This window comes from Mobula hypostoma, chromosome X2, assembly GCF_963921235.1.
Source record: "Mobula hypostoma chromosome X2, sMobHyp1.1, whole genome shotgun sequence".
Lineage (NCBI taxonomy): Eukaryota > Metazoa > Chordata > Chondrichthyes > Myliobatiformes > Myliobatidae > Mobula > Mobula hypostoma.
The window spans coordinates 43,283,444-43,307,052 of record NC_086129.1 but is presented as its reverse complement, the minus strand read 5'-3'; the positions used below and the strand labels follow the sequence as shown (position 1 = coordinate 43,307,052).

The 23,609-nt window shown below is 43.4% G+C and overlaps 1 protein-coding gene across 1 annotated transcript in view; it reads left to right on the top strand.

Annotated features, from left to right (window-relative positions):
• The window catches only part of LOC134340684 (transmembrane protease serine 5-like), a 64,515-nt gene extending 41,474 nt beyond the window's left edge, over window positions 1-23,041 (top strand). Inside the window, exons 7-14 of the mRNA XM_063038131.1 lie at window positions 3,283-3,396; window positions 4,844-4,887; window positions 9,241-9,403; window positions 14,443-14,621; window positions 17,559-17,657; window positions 17,743-17,885; window positions 17,989-18,141; window positions 21,417-23,041. Coding sequence (XP_062894201.1) covers window positions 3,283-3,396; window positions 4,844-4,887; window positions 9,241-9,403; window positions 14,443-14,621; window positions 17,559-17,657; window positions 17,743-17,885; window positions 17,989-18,141; window positions 21,417-21,434 — 913 coding nt within the window. The 3' untranslated portion in view covers window positions 21,435-23,041. The remainder of the gene's footprint in view (window positions 1-3,282; window positions 3,397-4,843; window positions 4,888-9,240; window positions 9,404-14,442; window positions 14,622-17,558; window positions 17,658-17,742; window positions 17,886-17,988; window positions 18,142-21,416) is intronic.
• The last annotated feature ends 568 nt before the right edge of the window (window positions 23,042-23,609 follow it).

Here is a 23,609-nt window from a genome sequence, read left to right as displayed (position 1 = left end):
CCTTTCCTCCCACATAGCCCCTATTTTTCTATCATCCATGTGCCTATCAAAGCACTTCTTAAATGTCCTCATTGTTTCTTCCTCTACCACCCCCTGGCAGTGCTTTCTATGCACCTACCACTCTCTGTGTAAAACACCTACCTCTGACATCACCCCGATACTTCTCTCTAATCACTTTAAAACTGTCCCTTTCCACCCTGAGAAAGTCTCTGGTTGTCCACTTGATCTTTGCCCCTTATCATCCTGTGCATCAAGCCGCCTCTGATCCTCCTTCGCAGAATGAACTGTAGACGCGGCTCCAAAGACATCATCGGATCTATGAGTATTAATGCTCAAAAAGTCTATGGAAAAGTGGCATCCGAGGGCTAAAAGAGAGGGAGTATATGGCTCAGACTTATGTTCTTGCCCACATAGAAGTCACCACCATCACTAAAATAACTAAACTAGTATCTCCTCAGCCTGCTTGTAAGAACAGTTTGCAATCTTTTTTTATATAAATATCGTTGCATTTTTCCTTGGAGCTTTTCACGTTCCCAGTCCTGCAGTCTGTCCACTTACAGCTGGCCCCTATAACACAGTAACACACATAAAAGTTGCTGGTGAACGCAGCAGGCCAGGCAGCATCTCTAGGAAGAGGTACAGTCGACGTTTCGGTCCGAGACCCTTCGTCAGGACTAACTGAAGGAAGAGCTAGTAAGAAATTTGGAAGTGGGAGGGGGAGGGGGAGATCCAAAATGATAGGAGAAGACAGGAGGGGGAGGGATGGAGCCAAGAGCTGGACAGGTGATTGGCAAAAGGGATATGAGAGGATCATGGGACGGGAAGCCTAGGGAAGCCTAGGGATGCTGCCTGGCCTGCTGCGTTCACCAGCAACTTTTATGTGTGTTGCTTGAAATTCCAGCATCTGCAGATTTCCTCATGTTTGCCCCTATAACACAGAGGTGTGTTTGGACCCCGAACTGACCTCACCAGGCAAACCCCCCAAGGGATACAAGAGCAGTGATCCCTCACCTTGTACTGGGACATGGCAATGATCTTATAAAGCTCAAGGAGAGGCTAAACAAAGCTGTCTCCAGACAGAATTCAATCCATCTACACAGTAGTCATGAGATAACTAATATACTAATCAACACATTATATATAGGCATCCGTTAGTCTCATGAGACCAAGGATTTGCACCTTGCAAGGTTTCCAGGGCACCGGCCTGGGCAAGGTTGTATGGAAGACTGGCAGTTGCCCATGCTGCAAGTCTCCCCTCTCCACACCATCGATGCTGTCCAAGGGAAGGGCATTAGGACCCATACAGCTTAGCACTGGTATCGTCGCAGAGCAATGTGTGGTTAAGTGCCTTGCTCAAGGACACACACGCTACCTCAGCCAAGGCTCGAAGTAGCAACCTTCAAATCACTAGGCGAACGCCTTAACCACTTGGCCACACGCCAACACAATCAACACATTGCCTCATGCATAATATATCACTTCTCGGATATTGTTAATGTCTTGATTTAGAACAGAGAAAAATGTTCAGAGGCAATCTGAAATACTTTCACTTTTACAGAGAACGCAGTCCTATCAACACTTAAGAAGCTAGGCACCATCGATGAGATAACACAGGAGTTTACTGACATCCCATCCACCAGTTTGATCTGTTCTCTCTCCCCCACCGGATCATTGTGATTGTGCCATGCACTATCTGTACCACCTCACCATTCTTCAGTAGTACTTCCCAAATCAACAACCACTGTCACCTAAAAGATAAAAACAAAAGTTGCATGAAAATGTCATTCTCAACAGTTTCCTTTCCAAATAAAATCCCAATCAGTCCTGGAAATATATCAACATCCATAATGCCGGCCGGTGGAGTAGTGGTATCCACACTGGACTTTGAAGTGAGTGGTGCTGGGTTCGAATCCAGCCGGCTCCTTGCACACTTTCCATCCGTGCTGGGTTAAACATTGATCTTGTAACTCTGTCTTGTTCAAAAAATGATAAATATGCTAAAGAAATGGCCATTGCTGCCTAATGCACTACATGGCATGGAGAGAAACAATGTTTTTTTAAAAATTCATCATCCCGAAACATCCTACCCAGCAACACTATGAAACGCCCTTCACTCTAATAATTGTAGCAGTTGCCACCATTACCTTCTTGAGGACAGTTAAATGTTATCCTTGCCTGTGATGAATAAATAATGAACAATTGAAAGTTACTCAGATTAACACACACAAAATGCTGGAGGAACTCAGCAGGCCAGCAAGCATCTATGGAGAGGAATAAACAGTTGACATTTTGGACTGAGACCTTTCACCACGATGGGAAAAGAGGGGGAAAAGGAGCCAGGATAAGGTGGTGGAGGAGGGGAGGGATTACAAGCTGGCAGGTGATAGGCGAAGTCAGGTGAGGGACGGGGAAAATGAACTTAGATGCTGAAGAAGAAGAAAACTCAGGTTGGAGGAGCAACACCTCATATACCATCTGGGATGTCTCCAGCCCCTTGGTATGAACATTGAATTCTCCAACTTCCAGTAATTCCCTCCCCTTCCCTTCCCCCATCCCAGTTTCACTCTGCCCCCTCCCCCAGCTGCCTATCACCTCCCCCATTGTTCCGCCTCCTTCTACTACCCATTGTGCTTTCCCCTATTCCTTCTTCGCCTTTCCTGCCTATCACCTCCCTGCTTCCCCTCCCCCTCCCCTTTATCTTTCTCCTTACTGGTTTTTCACCTGGAATCTACCAGCCTTCTCCTTCCCACCCTCCCCGCACCTTCTTTATAGGGCCTCTGCCTCCCCCCTCTACAGTCCTGACGAAGGGTTCCGGCCCGAAACGTCGACTGATCGTTTCCACGGATGCTGCCCGACCTGCTGAGTTCCTCCAGCGTGTTGTGAGTGTTGCTTCTTCCCTCTTCCCTTCCAGTCCTGAAGAAAGGTCTCAGCTTGGCCTGAAATGTCAACTGCTTAATCTTCTCCATAGATGCCTGACCTGCTGAGTTCCTCCAGCATTTTGTGAGTGTTGCTCTGGATTTCCAGCATCTGCAGAATCTCTTGTGTTTGTGACATTATTCAACCAGCTACATCAATCTCCCAATCTCAAATGTTCACTGGAAGATCTTCTAACAACGTCACTTTCCAAGAATCAAACGCATTGAATGCAAAAGGAAGGCTTATTTTGTGGCAGTGATGCACATTAAACAAACAGGAGAAGTAGTAGTTATGTCTGCAGGTGATTATAGACTGTCGAAGTGCAGACAGTGAAATGTGAATCTTATCATGTGTTTTATCCCACAGATACCTGAGTTCCGATGTAGTTAGTGTGAGTGAGATTGAACGCAATTACACACAGGGATTCGCTGAGATTACTAATGGGCAGGACAGTAATTTGGAAAACATCTGGGGCTACAGGTTTGCCACATTTCATTTGACTTATGCAATGTATAATCACGTGACAGGGTTAGAATGCCAAAATATTGGAGTCAGCCTTTTAAAACAGGCTGTCTTGTTGTTCCTAAAAATTCTAGTTCCTCCTTTTGACTGACAGCACAAAGGTTCAACACAATCACATGTGCTTTAAACACAGTGATAGATGTCAGGTTGCAATGAAGTCCTTTAGTAAATACATGTCTACTTACCAGAATTCTCAAGTGAAATCAGAATAAAGTTTGCTAATGACTGACACTCATAGTAGTTATTTGCATATTAGGGAAATACTATATATTTAAAGTTTAAAAAGTTCAAAGTTCATAGCAAATTTATTATCAAACTATGTATATGTCACCATATACTATCTGGTAATTTGTTGCTAGCATTTATAGGAAAATAAAGAAATAAAATAGAATTTATGAAGAACTATAAATAACAAAGACTGACAAATGACCAATGTGTAAAAGAAGACAAATAGTGCAAATAATTAAAAATCAGCAAATAAATAATACTGAATTGTGGAGTCCTTGAAAGTGAGTCTGTTGGTTGTGGAATCAGTTCAGCATTAATGTGAATGAAGTTATCCACACTGGTTCAAGAGCCTGATGGTTGAAGGGTGATAACTGACCCTGAACCTGGTGGTGAGGGAACTAAGGATCCTGTACCTCCTGCCCGATGGTAGTAGCGAGAAGAGAGATGGCCTGGATGGTGAGGGGCCTTGATGATGGATACTGCTTTCTTGAGGCAGCTATCCTTGTAGATGTGCTCAATGGTGGGGAGGGCTTTGCCTGTGATGGGCTGGGCTGTACACACCAACTTTTTTGACTCCTTCAACCAACAGCATAAATAAGAGTTTTCAACATGGAGTCTGTAACAGTTGCCTACAAAAGTTCTCCTTCCATGCCTCAAACAAACCTGTCCCTGTAGAAATGCCTGTCAGTTGTACTCATCAGCCAATTTATCACTTCCCGTGGAGTTAATCAGTGCTCTAGTGAGGGGTGCGGTGTTGTTATTTGAATAAGATGCTAGATGGAGGCTCATCTGCTTCCTCAGACAGAAATAAAAAAATCCTATGCAATTGAATGTGAGAGGAGCAATAGAGTTCTCTCCTATATCCTTATTCCTTAAACATCTTCACTAAAACAGATTTATCAGGTTATTAACACAGCACTGTGTCTGTGCTGCTTCATTACAGTGGAGACTATCCATCAAAATTGTCTAATTGTCAAGCAGCTTGGTAAGGCACAGATCTGTGGAAGTACTTTAGAACTGATTGTCCTTCTTAAGAAACTGTCTTTCTTGCAAATCACCAGAACAATTCGAAAATCCACCCACCATCAACTTCGTCAATAGTTTTGTTTTGGTGCGAGGTGTGTCTGATCCTCATGGCATCTCAATGAATATAGTTTCTTCTTCTCTTTCTCGTCAGGACTAACTGTATGTCTGGAAAAGTAGTAAAACTGCAATGCTCTGGTGAGTACATCTGCTTAAAATAGAACATTTTAAAATCATTGCTTTCCAATCGGTAAACTTAATCTAAGGAACATACAGCAGCTGTAAGACAGGTACTGTTTCTCTTGTTCAACTATCATCGACAAAGCTACCTATACTGTACCATTGTATTCTCCCAATACACTGAAGTGACCCTGCATTCTAATCCCCCTCACAACTCTGCATCTATTAATTGCACTGCCTAGTCTAGTGAAACTTTTTGCTTGGGGCAAAAGTGAGGCACCATCATGTCCTCCCTGCCCTGGCAGAGGGACTCTGGAACAAATCCTCAGCAGCTGCCCAAAAGCCCTGCGAGAAGAGCACTACCACTGGCATTATGACTAGGTGCTGAAGGTAGCGGCAGAAAGTATCTCCTTGGCCATTAAGCACCTCGTCAGCCCAAAAAACCCATAGCCTTTGTCAAAGCTGGAGCCTTAGCCCAGATCACTAGCAGGCTTACTCACTACAGCATCTGACTGGCAACTGAAAGTTGATCTTAGCAAGCAATTAAAGTTCCCTGACTTCATCCCACCATCATCACTGAGGCCTAACATGGTCATGCTCTCAGAAACCTCAAAGCAGGTGGTCATGGTCTAACTGACAGAACCTTAGGAAAAGAGGATTGAAGAGGCATTTGAGTGTAAGAAAGACAAGTACCAGGAGCAGGTAGAGCAGTGCCACGGGCAGGGGTGGAGGGCACGATGTGAGCCTGTAGAGGTGGGGTATAGAGTTTTTGCTCGCTCTGCAGAACCTACTCACTCCTTGGCATTATGGAGGCTGCAAAGAAAAGAGCCCTCAGGACCATCACAGAGGCTGCTGAGGGAGTCTCCAGATAGCTATGGATCAAGAGGTGTGACCCACGGACCAATGCTGCTGGGACAGAAACCAGGGTCTGATCAACCCTGTCTGGGTTGCCTCGGCAAGAGTGTCCGACATTTAAAGACCCAAAACACCCAATGAGCCCTGATTACATCACTGATGATGTGTCCCAGTGTAAGCTAGGATGTACCTCAGCATCATTCACAAGAGGAGGAGGTCAGCTTTAGAGTCTCATTAGGAATTCCATATCAGCATGAACTGGTACAAGTACTTTCAGATCCAGAAGAGTAATGCTGATCATTAAGGAATTAGATTTTGAAGAAAAGTGCTTCCAAGTTACATTACACCACTGGTTGATTTCTGCAGATCCTAGATCTATTGTCAAATGTTCCTCACATAGGAAATGGGCTTTTAGAAAATAGGTACATGGATGGAATATGGCAGAATTTACAGCACAGATAACTGTTCAGTGTCATTGTTAATACCCCACACAATCAACATTCCTCCTTTCTTCACTCTACCCTGCATATTTAACAATTTGAACATTCCAGAAAGTTGTTGAAGATCCACTACTGGTTCTAATTGTGAAGCCTTAAATGTTATACTGACTCTCCCCACTTGGTGGCAGAGTGAATCTGCAAATGAACCCATAGTGATAGCGAAGAAGAGAAAATCTGCAGATGCTGGAAATCCGAGCAACACGCACAAAGTGCTGGAGGAACTCAGCAGGCCAGGCAGCATCTATTGAAAAGAGTACAGTCGACGTTTTGGGCCAAGACCCTTCAGCAGGACTGGAGAAAAGAATATGAGGAGTAGAGTTAAAAGGTGGAGGAAGGGAGGGAGAAACACAAGGTGATAGGAGAAACCAGGAGGGGGAGGGATGAGGTAAAGAGCTGGGAAGTTGATTGGTGAAAGAGATACAGGGCTGGAGAAGGGGGAGTCTGATAGGAGTGAAAGGCCATGGAAGAAAGAAAAGAGGAGAGGAGAACCAGAGAGGAGAGGAAGGTGATGGGCAGGCAAAGATATAAGGTGCGAGAGGGCAAAGAGGATGGGGAATAGTGAAGGAGTGGGGGCATTACTGGAAGTTTGAGATATCAATATTCATGCCATCAGGTTGGAGGCTACCCAGACGGAATATAAGGTGTTGTTCCTCCAACCTGAGTGTGGCCTCATCACAAAAGCTTCACCAAGCACCTATGCTCCATCCACCAGAGAAAGCGGGATCTCCCAGTGGCCACCCATTTTAATTCCATTTCCCATTCCCATTCCGACATGTCTACCCATGGCCTCCTCTACTGTAAAGATGAGGCCACACTCAGGTTGGAGGAACAACACATTCCCTCGGCTGGGGCTCGAACTCACGACCTTCAGGTAGCTAGTGCAATGCCTTAACCACTTGGCCACGTGCTCACACATTCAGAACTAAAATCATATTTATTACTGTCCCAATCTTTCAAACCATTTGCCCCTATCTATGTGAAGCTGGAACTTCTGGGATTGTTTTTAACACTGAAAAGATGATTAGGAGATCTAATACAGGCAGTCAAACTTCTTAATACTTTGATAGGATCAACGAACAAATTTAAAAATGATCAGAGACAAAGCTAAAATAATTATGGATCTTCCTAAAAACTGGCTGCTGCAAAATCTTGTAGTGTCTCCATTTTAAACTCTACACGATGTCACGCAGACCAGTATCTGAACCAACAGACCCACAACATACCTAATCTCAGTGCAGACTGGCTCTACTGAGAAGAGCTGCATTCATTGCCCCAATAATTTTCTAAATTTTTCATCACATAATGTTCCGTCTTAACTGCAACAAGTTTGCTTGGTCAGGACAAATGAGAAACTTGCAACTTGTGTCACCTCCATTTTAGAACCAGTGAAAGAAATTATCGTTGTTTTATCAACGCAGACTGGCAGACCGTTTCACTGAACACCTATGCCTTGTCCGCCAGAGAAAGCAGGATCTCCCAGTGGCCACACATTTTAATTCCACGTCCCATTCCCATTCTGATATGTCAATCCATGGCCTCCTCTACTGTCAAGATGAAGCCACACTCAGGTTGGAGGAACAACACCTTATATTCCGTCTGGGTATCCTCCAACCTGATGGCATGAACATTGCCTTCTCTAACTTCCGCTAATGCCCCTCCTCCCCTTCTTACCCCATCCCTTATTTATTTATTTTTATTCCTCCCCCCCCTTTTTTTCTCTCTCTGTCCCTCTCACAATCACTCCTTGCCTGCTCTCCATCTTCCTCTGGGCTCCCCTCCCCTTTTCCTTCTCCCTGGGCCTCCTGTCCCATGATCCTCTCTTATCCCTTTTGCCAATCACCTGTCCAGCTCTTGGCTCCATCCCTCCCCCTCCTGTCTTCTCCTATCATTTTGGATCTCCCCCTCCCCCTCCCACTTTCAAATCTCTTACTAGCTCTTCCTTCAGTTAGTCCTGACGAAGAGTTTCGGCCCGAAATGTCGACTGTACTTCTTCCTATGGATGCTGCCTGGCCTGCTGCGTTCACCGGCATTTTGTGTGTGCTGCAAAGAAATTATCAGGGATGGTTTAGAGCTTGGTGCCTATACTTGTTCAAGCTTGTCCCCCGGTTACACATTGCAGATATGCCGGCATAAACACATTCATTGTTCAAGCTCCACATTTCACATTTTCACTGAAGGCTCACAAATACAAACCTGCCTCTACCATCCCACAGCAATAAGCACACTGCAATCAGTAAGAATAGGCAGCAACACCTCCACCAAGACTATCCTCAACACTGTGTCCTCGGCTCCATACTCCAGTTCCTGTACACCCACAATTGTGTGGCCCAATTCTGCTCTATATCCATCTACAAGTTTGCAGGAGATCATGGTGGACTGTGTCTCAAATAATGATGAGTCAGAGTACAAGAGAGCCTAGTGACATGGTGTCATGACAACAAACTTTCCTTCAATACCAGCAAAACAAAAGAGCTGGTTATTGACTTCACGAAGGAGGTGGGGGCCAGTGCAATGGTGCTAAGGTCGAGAGGGCTGAGAGCTCCAAGTTCTTAGGAGTGAGCATCACCAATGGCCTGTCCTGATGCAATCATATGAATACCACGGCCAAGAAAGCTCACCAGTGCCTCTGCTTCCTCAGGAAGCTAAAGAAATCTGACATGTCCCCTTTGAACCTCACAATTTTTTATGGATGCACCATAGAAAGCATCATATTCAGATGCATCATGACTTGGTATGGCAACTGCTGTTCCTGTGACGACAAGAAACTGCAGAGGATCTCGTTCTCCCTGTTAAGAAAGGACGTAGAAGCAGTAATGTTGTGTTCATTAAGGTACTGGGGCGATATTGGCTTCTTTGTGAACCAAGAGTAATAAGCATTGTTCCCATATATCTCCACCATAGAAACCAGCACCCAGAGCACTTGTCTCTCTTCACGGCCACCTGCAGTTTAAGTTAAACATACAGTATGTTGACTCAGGCTCTAACTTTTACCTTTACTGTCTTCTTCATTATGAAGCATGTGGGGAGAGGCACGACTTTTCCATGATTGTTGGAGGACAGGACGCCACACTGGGGAGTTGGCCCTGGCAGGTCACACTGTACTATAACTACCAGCACACATGTGGCGGGTCCATCCTCGATGAGTACTGGCTCATCACTGCAGCTCACTGTGTGCACAGGTAAGTCAACCCTTGATCCATGAGACTGATGCTCTCTGCATGAGCATCACTCTTCTTACAATTTCTAGAGCAAGCCTGTTAGCTTAATGTTTTGACACATTGGATCCAACTATTTACTTCTTAGATTAGACTGTTTAATTGTTATTTGCTTTGCAGTTTAACAATTAATTATCTGCTTGTATTTTAAATAGTTCTTATATGTATAGTGTATAACAGTTTAATGTGCCTCTAGTAGCTATGCTAAATAGAATTCAGGAAGTCTTTCTTCTGCATTATTTGAATAAGTGCTTTCTCATTGGTTAGCTTGGTACTACAGTATTGAATAGTAGTTTTCTAATTGGTTAATTCCAATCTCTAAACTTGAACTGAATTTTCTTTACTCTGATAGAAAAATAACTGTTCTAGGCTGGGCACAATTTTAGTCTCTTTGTCTCTCACTTTACTTTGTAGACATCTATCGTTGTCTGTTCAATTTTCCTTTGTTCTATCAACATTTAGTAAACCCATCATGAAGCAACAAGTTTTGTGCCTCTTTCCTGTTTTCTGAAAGAACGTTGGATTAAAACATTAAAATCCAACACAGCTCAGAAAAACCTGACCATTTGGGTAAGGTGCCAAAATCAGGCAAAAATTAGAGCTATTCTAATATGCATGGAATAAAGGAGCACATAACACATCATTAGAAATGCATAATAAGATGGAAAATCATTAGGTAATGGCATTGGATACACAAGATGAATAACGTCTTTCTCATTGGTTAATTCTAACCTATAAATTTGAATGGAAATTTCCTTATCTATGGGTATAAAATAACTAAACACAAAGCAGTGCCATCTTCATCTCAATATCTTCTTAGTCCCTTTGTCTCTCTCTTTGCTTACTAGATTTCCATCACCGTCTGTTCAACCTTCCTTTGTTCTATCAACACTTGAAACCATCATGAAGCAACAAGTTTTGCACCTCTTTCCTGCCTTCTAAAAGAAACTTTGATTAAAACATCAAAATCCAACAGACAAGTAGCTCCATGAAATTCCAACAGGTTTTCACATCAGATTCAGATTTATTTATCACGGGTACATGAAAACGTAGTGAAATATGTTACTTGTGTTAACAACCAACAAACCTAAGGATGTGCTGGGGGGCAGCCTGCAAGTGTCACACATTCTGGCGCCAACATAGTATGCCCACAATGTTCAGCAGAACAAGGACAGGCCACTAAGCCTCCAGTCTCCTGTATTCAGGCTTCAGCCATTGGACTTTGACTTCCAGACTTCTGATCAACCTTCAGTATTGACCCCCAGATGAGCCGATGACGGAAAGAACTCCAGGCTTCATCATTCACGTCTGGAGATCACGTCACTGTTGGTGACTGGGGATTGACTTTATGCACAAATTGCAACCTGTAGCTATCCTATAATCTGCATTTTTCTGATAAAATCATTTTACTTTTACTTGATGTATGTCAGGACTCCAATATGTTATGGTTTCACATCTTAGTGAGGCTCTGTAGACCAGCGGTCCCCAACCAGTGGGCCGCAAAGCATGTGCTACCGGGCTGCGAGGAAACGATATGAGTCAGCTGCACCTTTCCTCATTCCCTGTCACGCACTGTTGAACTTGAACATAGGGTTGCCAACTGTCCCGTATTTGCCTGGACATCCCGTATATTGGGCTAAATTGGTTTGTCCCTTATGGGACTGTCCTTGTCCTGTATTTCCCCCACGAAGGTAGAGTGTTCCTATGAAACCTTTCGTGTGGAAATGGCGTAAAGCGAGGAAGCAATTACCATTAATTTATAAGGGAAAAATTTTGAGCGTTCCCAGACCCAAAAAATAACCTACCAAATCATACCAAATAACACATACAACCTAAAATAACACTAACATATAGTAAAAGTGGGAATGATATGATAAATACACAGCCCGTATAAAGTAGAAATAATGTATGTACAGTGTAGTCGGGAAGAGTAAGCCAAAACCGATTTGTGTAAAAAAATTGGCACGTACGCGCACCCGCATGTCACTCATGCATGCGCACACAGGTGCCCGCGCAAGGCTTCATGGTCATTGTAGTCTTTCCTGGGGTAAACACAAGTGTCCCGGGATTTGACTGCTACTTTTGTCCCTTATTTGGGAGTGAGAAAGTTGTAAAAGACATGTTGAGGTGAGTTTAACCCTACTTGAACAACCCCTCCTCCCCGGATTGGCCGGTCCGCAAGAATATTGTCAATATTAAACCAGTCTGCGGTGCAAAAAAGGTTGGGGACCCCTGCTGTAGACTGTTAGCTGTATTGCCCTGTTTAGTGAGTTAGCAGACATTATTTGCCCATCTTAGGACCAACTACTTCTCCTCTGCCATCAGAAGACTACCTCACTATCTTGTGCTCTTTTTGCACTGGTTATTTTATAATTCTTTTTGTAACCTATAGTATTTTATGCGTTGCACTGTACAGCTGCTGCAAAACAAATTTCATGACATTCAGTGATTATAAAGCTGATTCTAAATCTGATCCTGTTGTACAGATTGCTTGCTGTAAATTCATTTCTCACTGTGAACGCATCAGTTGATATTGTAGTATCAATAGACTACAATGTCAGTATTTCTATTAGGCATCCGTTAGTCTCATGAGACCATGGATTTGTGCCTTGGAAGGTTTCCAGGGTGCAGGCCTGGGCAAGGTTGTATGGAAGACCGGCAGTTGCCCATGCTGCAAGTCTCCCCTCTCCACGCCACCGATGTTGTCCAAGGGAAGGGCACTAGGACCCATACAGCTTGGCACCATTGTTGTCGCAGAGCAATGTGTGGTTAAGTGCCTTGCTCAAGGACACAACACGCTGCCTCAGCTGAGGCTCGAACTCACGACCTTCAGATCACTAGATCGATGCCTTAACCACTTGGCCACGTGCCAACACAACGTCAGTATTTGGGATAAATATTTGCCTAGACACAAGATATTCTGCAGATGCTGGAAATCTAGAGCAATACATACAAAATGCTAGAGAAGCTCAGCAAATCAGGCCGTAGCTATGAACGGGAATAAACTGTCGAAGTTTCGGGCCAAAACTCTTCATCAGGACCCGATGAATTCTGGTGAAAGGTTTTGGTCTGAAATGTCAACTGTTTATTCCAATCCATAGATGCTGTCTGACATGCTGAGTTCCTCCAGCACTTTGTAAGTATTTGTCTTTGGTCGCTGGTGGTAAACAGGTTGGCCACTTCATTGGTTTTCCATTATTCAGTTCGAATGACTTTAGTGGAACCAGCTACTGATGTTGGCAGATATTATTTATTTACTTTAACATTATTTTCCTCTTCAATGAAAGATACCTGAGTACTGAGAAAAAAAGTATCTCAGTCACTCAGTTTCAGTGCCATATCTTCCGCTTTAGCAGCCGAATACTTGGTTGAAATCCACAGTTACTTCAACAATATACCTTAGCCTTAGTGCACAAATTCACATTTCCATATTATACACTCGGGCATCCTAATTGTCCTAATTGAGAGTCACAAAGCCAGAAAGAAATGTATTCCAAAGACACTTCCTGATCCAAGAGAATTATCATTAATTTTATTTAACCTTATTCAACCATATTAAGAGATATGGTTTAGAAACGTTATGGCTCCCACCCATTAGAGGATAAATGAGTGAGGAGATGTGACAAATAGATGCAGAATAGAAGGAGAGTGGAAGAAGGAAAATATACATGTTTTAGCAGTTCACGATGACCGATTAACTTCCTAGAATTACATACCGTTAGAATAGGAACCTGTTCACAGGTAACACGACTGACTTTTAGATTCACAAAATTCTCAACTCTTCCACTTCGAAGCTTAGAAAATTTAGAGTTTCATAAGATTTTGAAAGTGATTAACAAAGTAGGTGGTCCTCCAACTGCAGAGTTGAAAACTAGGGATAGGGTCTCAAGAAAAGAGATCAATTATATAGTACAAATACTTTTATGAAGAGAGTTACAAATTTTCAGAGTTCTCTACCAATGGCGGTACAAATACTGTATATATGTTAATTTAGAGATACAGCATAGTAACAAGCCATCCTGGGCCAATGAGCCTGCAACACCTAAATACACCCATATGACCAATTAACCTACTAACCAGGACATGTTAGGAATGTGGGAGGAAACCAGAGAACCCACAGGAAACTCACACAGTCACCTGAGAGAACATAGAAACTCCCCACAAACAGCAGCAGAATTGAGCCCTGGTTACTGATTCTGGAATAGCGTTAAGCTCCCCTGCCACTTTAAGGGCTGTGTTTTTGAAGATCAGCACTTCACTTTCCATAGAGTAATGGAAAGTGACATCTCAGTCAGGGTGACTAAGGAAAAAATGAAGAAGACTAAATCTTCACAGTTAGACCCTTGCAGGCAGTGGCAGAATACAAACATGGTCACTGGTCTGTAAAAGCATTATACTACCATGCCAACTAAGATTCAAGGCTGATACTGAAAGATTTAAGAATCGGTGGATACTTGGGAGTGGGGAATTGTGGGGTCGAGAGGTACAGGATACATTGTTCACCGGAAATCAGAAGATTGAGGGGTGACCTCACTGAAACCTACTGAATAGTGGAAGATTTTGATAGAGTGGATGTGGAGAGGATGTTTCTTATGGTGGGAGAGTTTAAGACCAGAGGACACAGCCTCAGAATAGAGGGGCGTCCTTTTAAAACAGAGATGAGGAGGAATTTCTTTAGCCAGAGATTGGTGAATCCGTGGAATTTTTTGCCACAGGCAGCTGTGGAGGCCAGGTTTTTATGTATATTTAAGACAGAGGTTGATAGATTCTTGATTGGTCAGGGCATGAAGGGATACGGGGAGAAGGCAGGAGACTGGGGCTGAGAGGAAAATTGGATCAGGCATGATGAAATGATGGCGCAGACTCAATGGGCCAAATGCCCTAATTCGGCTCCTATATCTTATGGCCTTATTATTGAACAGTTGATAAGCTATACTTCTGAGCTCAGTGATCCTATTTCTGATTCTGTTTGTTACGTTGTTAATGGACTCTCTCCATTGTAGGTTATCAATTGCTCACAAATGGCACGTATATGCTGGGATTGTGGACAGACAGATCATTTTATTCACCAGCCTTCCCACCTACGTGGTCGACAAAATTATCCACCACAATGACTATAATGATGACACTCACGACTATGACATTGCGCTCATGAAGCTGAGGAAACCAATTATATTTACTGGTATGAACTTTAGTTTGAACGTGTGCCTGAAGTGTAAATGTCTTCCCCGGGTTACCACAAGATTCCATTCCTGAGAGCAGTTCATAACCCGAACAGTTTGCAAGCCGGAAATGAGCTCCTTCGGCAATATATTTAAATGAAAGCATTGGCTAAGCAATGGCAATGTAGAGTTAAACCAGGGCATTTAACTCAACCGTTCAGATTTCTCTTTGAGATGCCACGACATTGCCACAAACTGGGTTCCCGCACAACAGTAGATGCCTGCAGCCCCACAGTGGCCGGCAAATCCATCTGGGAATCTCCCAAACACTCGTTCATATGTGCGGGCTGTGCACATGCATCAAATATTCAACTGCATCGTTATCATCGACAAGTTGTTTAACAATAGAACACACCACAGAAATGTTTGAGCCAGTTCATTCTTGGGAAACATAGATGCCTGGCTTCTAGAAATGAATTTTCTGATGCTTGATTACTACTTTTCCATCAGATGCGTGAACCAATTCTGTTGTCTTCTGTTGTCCATCTCAGCACAGAAGGTCAAACAATGGCCTTTCCAATGCTGACTTCCTCAATCACACCAGAAGTAAAGGACCCATACTTGTACCTCCAAGATTATTTTAATGAGTGCCTGTTCGACAAATTTCTCTCTCTCTCCCTGCACCCCCCCACCCCCACAAGGGAGGGAATGACAATGGGAACTTATTAAAATTTTACTAACTGAGGTTGTTGTATGAAGAGTTTGGGTGGGGTGGTGGAGGAAGGGTTGAAACAACAGAGTTGGGATGCATAGAGCAAAACATTGCAGATGCTAGAACCCTGCAACAAAAATAGGAAATGCTGGGAGGACTCATCGAGGTCAGGATCAATAGAGCTAATGCTTTATGTCAAGGATCCTTAAATCTGAGGCGCTAAATGGCCATGATCAAAGTAAATGGCCTCAGACGCTCTTTGCTGTTTTCCTTTGAACCATATCCATCCTGTCTTTCACAGGAGCAACATATCAACGATTCAAAGTACATTTATTATCAAAGTATTAATGCAGTATACAACCCTGAGATTTGTCTTCATGTAAGCAGTCATGAAACAAAGAAAGAAAGACCATGGAATCTGTTCAAAGAGAAACATCAAACCCCCAAGGCGCAAAAAAAGAACAGATTGTGCAAATGGCAAAGGAATGAGCGAAAAACACAGAAAATAAAACACCAAATCAGAAATCATCAAAAGAGCCCAGGCATATTCAGCTTAGCTCAGTTCTAGTTCGATCTAGCGTTGCGTCGTTCATTATCTGCAGGCTGCCCCAATCAAAATCGCACAAAGTAGCAACAATAAAAAGGAGCAACCGGGAGCACATCATCACGTGAACTACAGAGTCTAATCCACAAACCGCATCAATTAAACCTTGCCCAAGACCCAGGACTCCGGCACCATTCTCCAACAACATCGAGGGAGAGAGGGCAAGAGACGGAGACCATTCGAATGTAGGGACTTCCTCTGGGAGCAGCGGACGAGAGGGAGAGAGAGAGAGAGAGACCGTGTCACATGTAGACACCTTCCACCTTTTCCATTCTTGCCTCAATGATTTCAGTCTTCCCCAACGCTTTAATCAGCGAGATTGGTGAGAAATAGAGTCGATCGTGGACTTATGCCCCATCTCCAAGCTTCTTGGCCTCTAGGCCGCATACTTCACTCAAAACCTCAACAAACTCTTTCAGAGACAGCCAAGCACTAGATCGCCCAATCAGCCTAAAAACACACCACCAAATTGTAGATCACAGGCTCCAACAGTAGTAGAACCTGGACAACATGCCTTTCTCAAACACTGCAGACGTTGGAATTCTTGAGTCACAGGCACAAAATGCTGGAGGAACTCAGCAGGTCAGGCAGTATCTATAGAGGGGAATACAGAGTTGAAATTTCAGGCCAAGACTCATTATCAGAACGGAGCCTCCATCAGGACCGATGAAGGCTCTCACCATGAACACTGACTCCTTATTCCTCTCCATAGATGCTGCCTAACCTCCTGAGTTCCTCCAGCATTTTCTGTGTGATGCCTTTTTCAACCAATTTCGTAAACATGGATCAAATGTGAAGTCACTGAAACAACTAATCTGGGCACAAAATGGCCACTCCATTCTCAACACAACAACTGAGTGTACTTGAATATAATTTTGGGAACAGGTTGTGTGGAAGGATAAAGCTTTACTTCAGTACAAACTTATTTCATACAAAAGAACAGAAAATGATACGAGTACATACACTCAGTAGCCACTATACTTGTCAACTTACTTGTTAATACAGATATCGAATCAATGCATAAAAGCACACAGACATGGTGAAGAGATTCAGTTGATGTTCAGACCAAACATCAGAATGCTGAAGAAATGTGATCTAAGTGATTTTGACCGTGACATGATTGTTGGTGTCAGATGGGGTGGTTTGAGTATCTCAGAAATCGCTGATTGCCTGGTATTTTTACACACAACAGTCTCTAGAGTTTACAGAGAATGGTGCAAAAATAAAAAAATAACACCCAGTGAGTAGCAGTTCTGTGGGTGAAAACATCTTGTTAATGACAGGTGTCAGAGGAGAATGGCCAGACTGGTTCAAGCTGACAGGAATGGGACAGTAACTCAATTAACCATGCGTTTCAACAGTGATGTGCAGGAGAGCATCTCTGAATGTACAACACATTGCGCCTTGAATTGGATGGGCTACAGCAGCAGAAGACATCAAACATACAGTTAGTGCATTGAGTATAGAAGAGCTGTCTGCATCTATTAAAACAAGACAGGTCACTGTCCAGGTTGCAGGTCCACAGACACTGAGCTGCCTTTTAATCCACTGATGCTATCACATTGCAGTCTGCTTCTTTCTTCTCTTTATTTCACATCTTCATCACTTGTGAGGATCTTCATGTCATTGCTTCTGTTACAGCTACAGTGAAGGCAATCTGTCTGCCAAAGTACAATCAGCAGATCATACCGGGTAAGGAGTGCTGGATATCAGGCTGGGGACAAGCAAGTGCAGACGCTGGTGAGTATTAGGCACAGTGGGATAAAGGGAGTTTATGCAACGGGGGATGCATGGATGTGTTTTATTCAGACTTTTCATCTTTCAGACAATACAGAAAATGTTTTAAAGGAGGCTTCTGTCCCTCTCATCAGCACCGAGAGCTGTAACAGCAGCTGCATGTACAATGGTGCCATTACTCCCAGAATGCTGTGCGCTGGATACAGGGAGGGCAAAGTTGACACATGCCAGGTGAGGTCAGCGATGTTGGGTCTAATACTTAAGCTGTGGACAGTTTGATGCCATTATCCCGATGCACAAGATACTGTATGACAAACGTGGATATGCATTGCAGGGTGACAGCGGTGGCCCTTTGGTATGTGAGGGAATTAATGCCTGGCATTTGACCGGCGTGGTGAGCTGGGGTATTGGATGCGCCAAAGCTAATCACCCAGGAGTTTATACAAAGATTTCAGAGTTCCGAGAATGGATATACAGCGTTATTGAGGTAAGGAACACAGTCCTACAGAATAAATGGACAGTATATTAAATTGTATCCTCCATTAAACCAAAAGGTAAATTCAGTTGTATCTAATCTTATTCTCTGTCTAGCCACATGAGCAACATCAGTTTTCTCATGCGGTCCTCATTAGTTAACACATCCACACTTACAAGGTAGTGATACCCCTTGGTTTCCTTGGCTGCGTCAGTCTAGGGAAGATAACCTCTGACCCCACCAAACTCGTAAGATAGAGGCGCTCTCCCACCCCAAACCCCGGTTTGTGTGATTGCTGTGTAATTTGCTACCCTGTTACAAATTAGTGCCTTGAAATAACAGACAGTAACACCGCATTATGAATCTTAATTTGACTAAAGGGTTAGTAAAGAAAAGAACAAAAAAATGAAAAGGGCCCATTTGATTGAAACAGTCAAATATGCACAAGTTGGAGCTCACAGTTTCTCCATAGTCACCGATCCTCAATCAATCTCACCCCTGGCCTCGTCGAATCACTGTCCCACTCTGGGTCAAATCCTATGACCTCTTCTCTCCTGCGTCTTCCCTTTTCATCTCCTCTTCAACAAAAGCCCCAAGCCCAACCTTAGTGTCCCTCACGAGAGAAAGCTCCCCTTAATTCGACCATCCCAATGGCTGGCACACTTTTCTCCTCATCTCTTATCTTCAACAATAACCTGAAAGCTGAAAGCAGAACAGACTGCTCTTACAGAACTTCTAAATGAAAGACGTACAGCATAACAGTAAAAATGTGAACCAGGGCATTACAGTAGTATTCATTGGACATGACAAAAACTGGTATAACTGTAACTTCTCAGCTTAAAACAGGGTGGCAAACCTATGGCATGGGTGCCAAAGATGGCACATGCAAATTTTGTTGGCACACGTCATGCAGTGCTAATTTTCGATTCCTTAAATACTTCCCACCTGTCCTTCACCATTTCCCGTCCCCTTTTCCCTCCCTCACTTTATCTCCTTGCCTGCCCATTGCCTCCCTCTGGTGCTCCTCCCCCCTTTTTTTTCTTCCATGCCTTCTGTCTCTTCCATCAATCAACTTCCCAGCTCTTTACTTCATCCCTCCCCCTTCCAGGTTTCACCTATCAGCTGGTGATTCTCTCCCCCCTTCCCCCCACCTTTTAAAATCTCCTCCTCAGCTTTTTTTCTCCAATCCTGCCGAAGGGTTTTGGCCCAAAACGTCGATTGTACTCTTTTCCATAGATGCTGCCTGGCCTGCTGAGTTCCTCCAGCATTTTGTGTGTGTTAAACAGACCTTGGACTATTAAAGCAGATAGCCAAAAGCACCAATGAAAAAGGAGAGTCTAATGATGAAAGAGACACAAGCACATCAGGGAATAAATCCCAGAGTTTAGAGTTTGTTCTTTTTTTTGTATAACTAAACCCATCTTAACCTCTCTAGTTTGCTTTAAATAAAAGCAGGTTGCATTGCAGTCGAGCCTTGTTTGATTTATATTTAATTGGAATCCACAACAACTTTGTTGATTATTATATTAACACTACCATGTTATACTAAACACTGCTTATTGAGGGAACATCAAATTTGCATAAATGATAACAGTGTTATTATATTACATAATTAGTATGTTCATGCAGTGTATACCTCAAACTGAGCAATTATGCCACTACTAATTAAACCATAACTTAACCATCAATGTATCAGATATTGTACACAGAATTCTGACTGATTGTTTTTTTGATTGATTGCATCTCCCCCATTTCACGCAAACTCTGCTCTCAAACGCATCTCCCCCATTTCACGCACATCTGCTCTCACTCCATCCTCCTGCCACCCCACTAGGAATAGGGTTCCCCTGGTCCTCACCTACCACCCCACCAGCCTCCGGGTCCAACATATTATTCTCCGTAACTTCCGCCAACTCCAACTGGATCCCACCACTGAGCACATCTTTCCCTCCCCCTCCCCCTGCTTTCCGCAAGGATCGCTCCCTGCGCGACTCCCTTGTCCATTCGTCCCCCTGATCCCTCCCCACTGATCTCCCTCCTGGCACTTATCCTTGTAAATGAAACAAGTGCTACACATGCCCTTATACTTCCTCCCTCACCACCATTCAGGGCCCCAGACAGTCCTTCCAGGTGAGGCGATACTTCACCTGTGAGTCGGCTGGGGTGATATACTGCGTCAGGTGTTCCCAATGTGGCCTTCTATATATTGGCGAGACCCAACACAGACTGGGAGATTGTTTCGCTGAACACCTACGCTCTGTCCGCCAGAGAAAGCAAGGTCTCCCAGTGGCCACACATTTTAATTCCACATCCCATTCCCATTCTGACATGTCTATCCACGGCCTCCTTTACTGTCAAGATGAAGCCACACTCAGGTTGGAGGAACAACACCTTATATTCCGTCTGGGTAGCCTCCAACCTGATGGCATGAATATTGACTTCTCTAACTTCTGCTAATGCCCCACCTCCCCCTCGTACCCCATCTGTTATTTATTTTTATACACACATTCTTTCTCTCTCTTTCTCCTTTTTCTCCCTCTGTCCCTCTGACTATTCCCCTTGCCCACCCTCTGGTTCCCCCCCTCTCCCTTTTCCTTCTCCCTGGGCCTCCCATCCCATGATCCTCTCATATCCCTTTTGCCAATCAATTGTCCAGCTCTTGGCTCCATCCCTCCCCCTCCTGTCTTCTTCTATCATTTTGGATCTCCCCCTCCCCCTCCAGCTTTCAAATCTCTTACTAGCTCTTCCTTCAGTTAGTCCTGACGAAGGGTCTCAGCCCGAAACGTCAACTGTACCTCTTCCTAGAGATGCTGCCTGGCCTGCTGCGTTCACCAACAACTTTGATGTGTGTTGCTTGAATTTCCAGCATCTGCAGAATTCCTGTTGTTTGATTGTTTTTCAAACCTATTCCCCTACCTTCTTCCTTTCACCACTAATCCACTTGCCAATCAAGCACCTATCAATTTCTGCCTTAAATACACATATTGAATTGGCCGCCACCAAATTCTGTGATAATGAATTCCACAGGTTCTCCACCCTCAGAAGTTGCCCTGAAATATCCTCAAGGCATAGATTTTTAGATTTAGGATTATCAATGGCTATGGAAACATGCAGGAAAGTGGAATAGACAGTTTAAAAACACCATAATATTGTTTAATATCTGAATAGGAATAAATCTCATTCCTGATCCTATTTCCTATAAGATGTAGCTAAGAGTTATACTTGTTCCTTTGTGCCTAAATGATTATCAGTTTGATTCTGTAACTTTTTCTCTTTCTTATGGATAGGACAACTCCATCTCTTAGAAAATGTTCTGCAATCTTCTGAAACAACAAGAAGAATGCTTTGCACAGAAGCAGGAAGCAGCAGACCAGATGGTTTCACACCCTCACTATCTCTGGATATCAGACTTCGCGAACCTATGTGAAATTATACCCTGTGCAAGGAAGGTTAACGATAATTGTTGCATCAGACTCACCGAGTGTGGACCATCAATTGTTTTTTTTCCAGAAAATGTTTTTCCCAGATGGGACATCAGTGGACTTTTTACAGCCTGTGTGAACGTTGTGTCAATAACTGTTGTAAAAAGAGGTTTCTCCTCATTAAATCAGATACTTGCAGCTACTTGGGTCTAAGTGTACCAATGTGGGTAGCATCGTTTTACAAATTTCTTTAATCCTGATGAATTTCTGGTTGGCATGGATAAGCTGGCTGAAAGGCCTGTTTCCATGCTATATAACAGTCTAACTTTGTGACTCAATCCATTGTTTGACAACCTGCCCCTGTTTTGAGTCAAATTTGTAAAATAAGATGAATGATTCTCAAACTCGAACTTCCAGTAATTGTCCCCCCTCTCCTTCACCATTCCCCATTCCTGTTTCCCTCTCTCACCTCATCTCCTCACCTGCGCATCACCTCCCTCTGGGGCTCCTCCCCTTTTCTTTCTTCCATGATATTCTGCCCTCTCCTATCAGGTTCCCCCCTCTCCAGCCCTATATCTCTTTCACCAATGAATTTCCCAGCTCTTTACTTCACCCTTCCCCCTCTCCCAGTTTCACCTGTCACCTGATACCTTGCACTTCTTCCTCCCCTCCCCCCACCTTCTTACTCTGACCTCCCTTCTGTTTTTCCTGTCCAGATGAAGGGTTTCAGCTCAAAATATTGACTGTTTACTCTTTTCCAAGATGCTGCCTGGCCTGCTGAATTCCTCCAGCATTTTGCGTGTGTTCCTTTGATTTCCAGCACCTGCAGATCTTCTCTTGTTTGTGAACGGTTCTCCAACCGCTTTGCCTAGAATTAAAGCAGTGCTGAAGATAAAATAAAAATGATCTTTTTTAGTTTACATTTCACTTCAATTTGGATTGCTGCAGTGATAGATCTTGCTGCAAAGATACAATAGCTCGCAAACTAAATGCTGTCTTTCAAATTGCCCTGTTCTTGAAAGAAAGCTGCAGCCTGGGCCATTAACTGCAGTTGAGCACGTCTGGAAGGTGTTGCATAAAAAGACAAACATGTTAAAATGAGAAACAAACATACTGTTTCTGATAGCCATATAACTTTTCTTCCTTGGTTTACAGGTGATGGACTCCTGTAAATTAATCTGCCGTTATCGGGAATAACTATATGATTGACACCAATGTCCAACAGAAGTTTGTCAGCAATTCTTTAAAACACATTTCAGTAAAAATAAAAAGTAAAATTACTGAATGATTTCAGGTTAATCCCTGCACCAAATAATCATGAGGCATTTCATAAAGCATGCTTGAATAATAAAATGGGAAATGTTTTGTTCTATAATTAGTCCAATTTTTTTTATTTGAATGTGGAAGGATATGCATAAATTTCATGGTAAGTAATTGGCTTAATAGCATTTTGGCTAATTTCTTAACCATCTCAAATCAAAAGACAAATAACAAAATAAAAGGAGCCAATTTTATGAAGTTTTATGCCTTGCAGAATATCTTAATATTTAAAAGGAAGCACTTGGTTCAAGAAAGAGATTAGCTTTATTTGTCACATGTACATCAAAACACACAGTGAAATGTGTCATTGCGTTAAATCAAATCAGTGAGGATTACGTTCGGGTAGCCCACAGGTGTTGCCATGCTTCCGGCTCCAACATAATCTAATATGCACACGCCCACAATTTGCTACCCTTAACCTGCACGTCTTTGGAATGTGGAAGGAAACTGGAACACCTGGAGAAAATCCATGCAATCACAGGGAGAATGTACAAACTCTGTACAGACAGTGGCAGGAATCGACCTCCATTATGTGATGCCTAGCGCTATAAAGCAACTGCCCTAACCACTACGGCCCTGTTTAGGCTGGGCAAGGCGAGTTCCCAAGAAATGGCTGCCAATTCTGGTCATACAGTACTGTGGAAAAGTTGTAGGCACATATATACATAGCTAGGGAACCTCAGACTTCTGCACAATATTGTAGTAGTTTTATGTACTTCTGCCACACAAAAAAAAAAG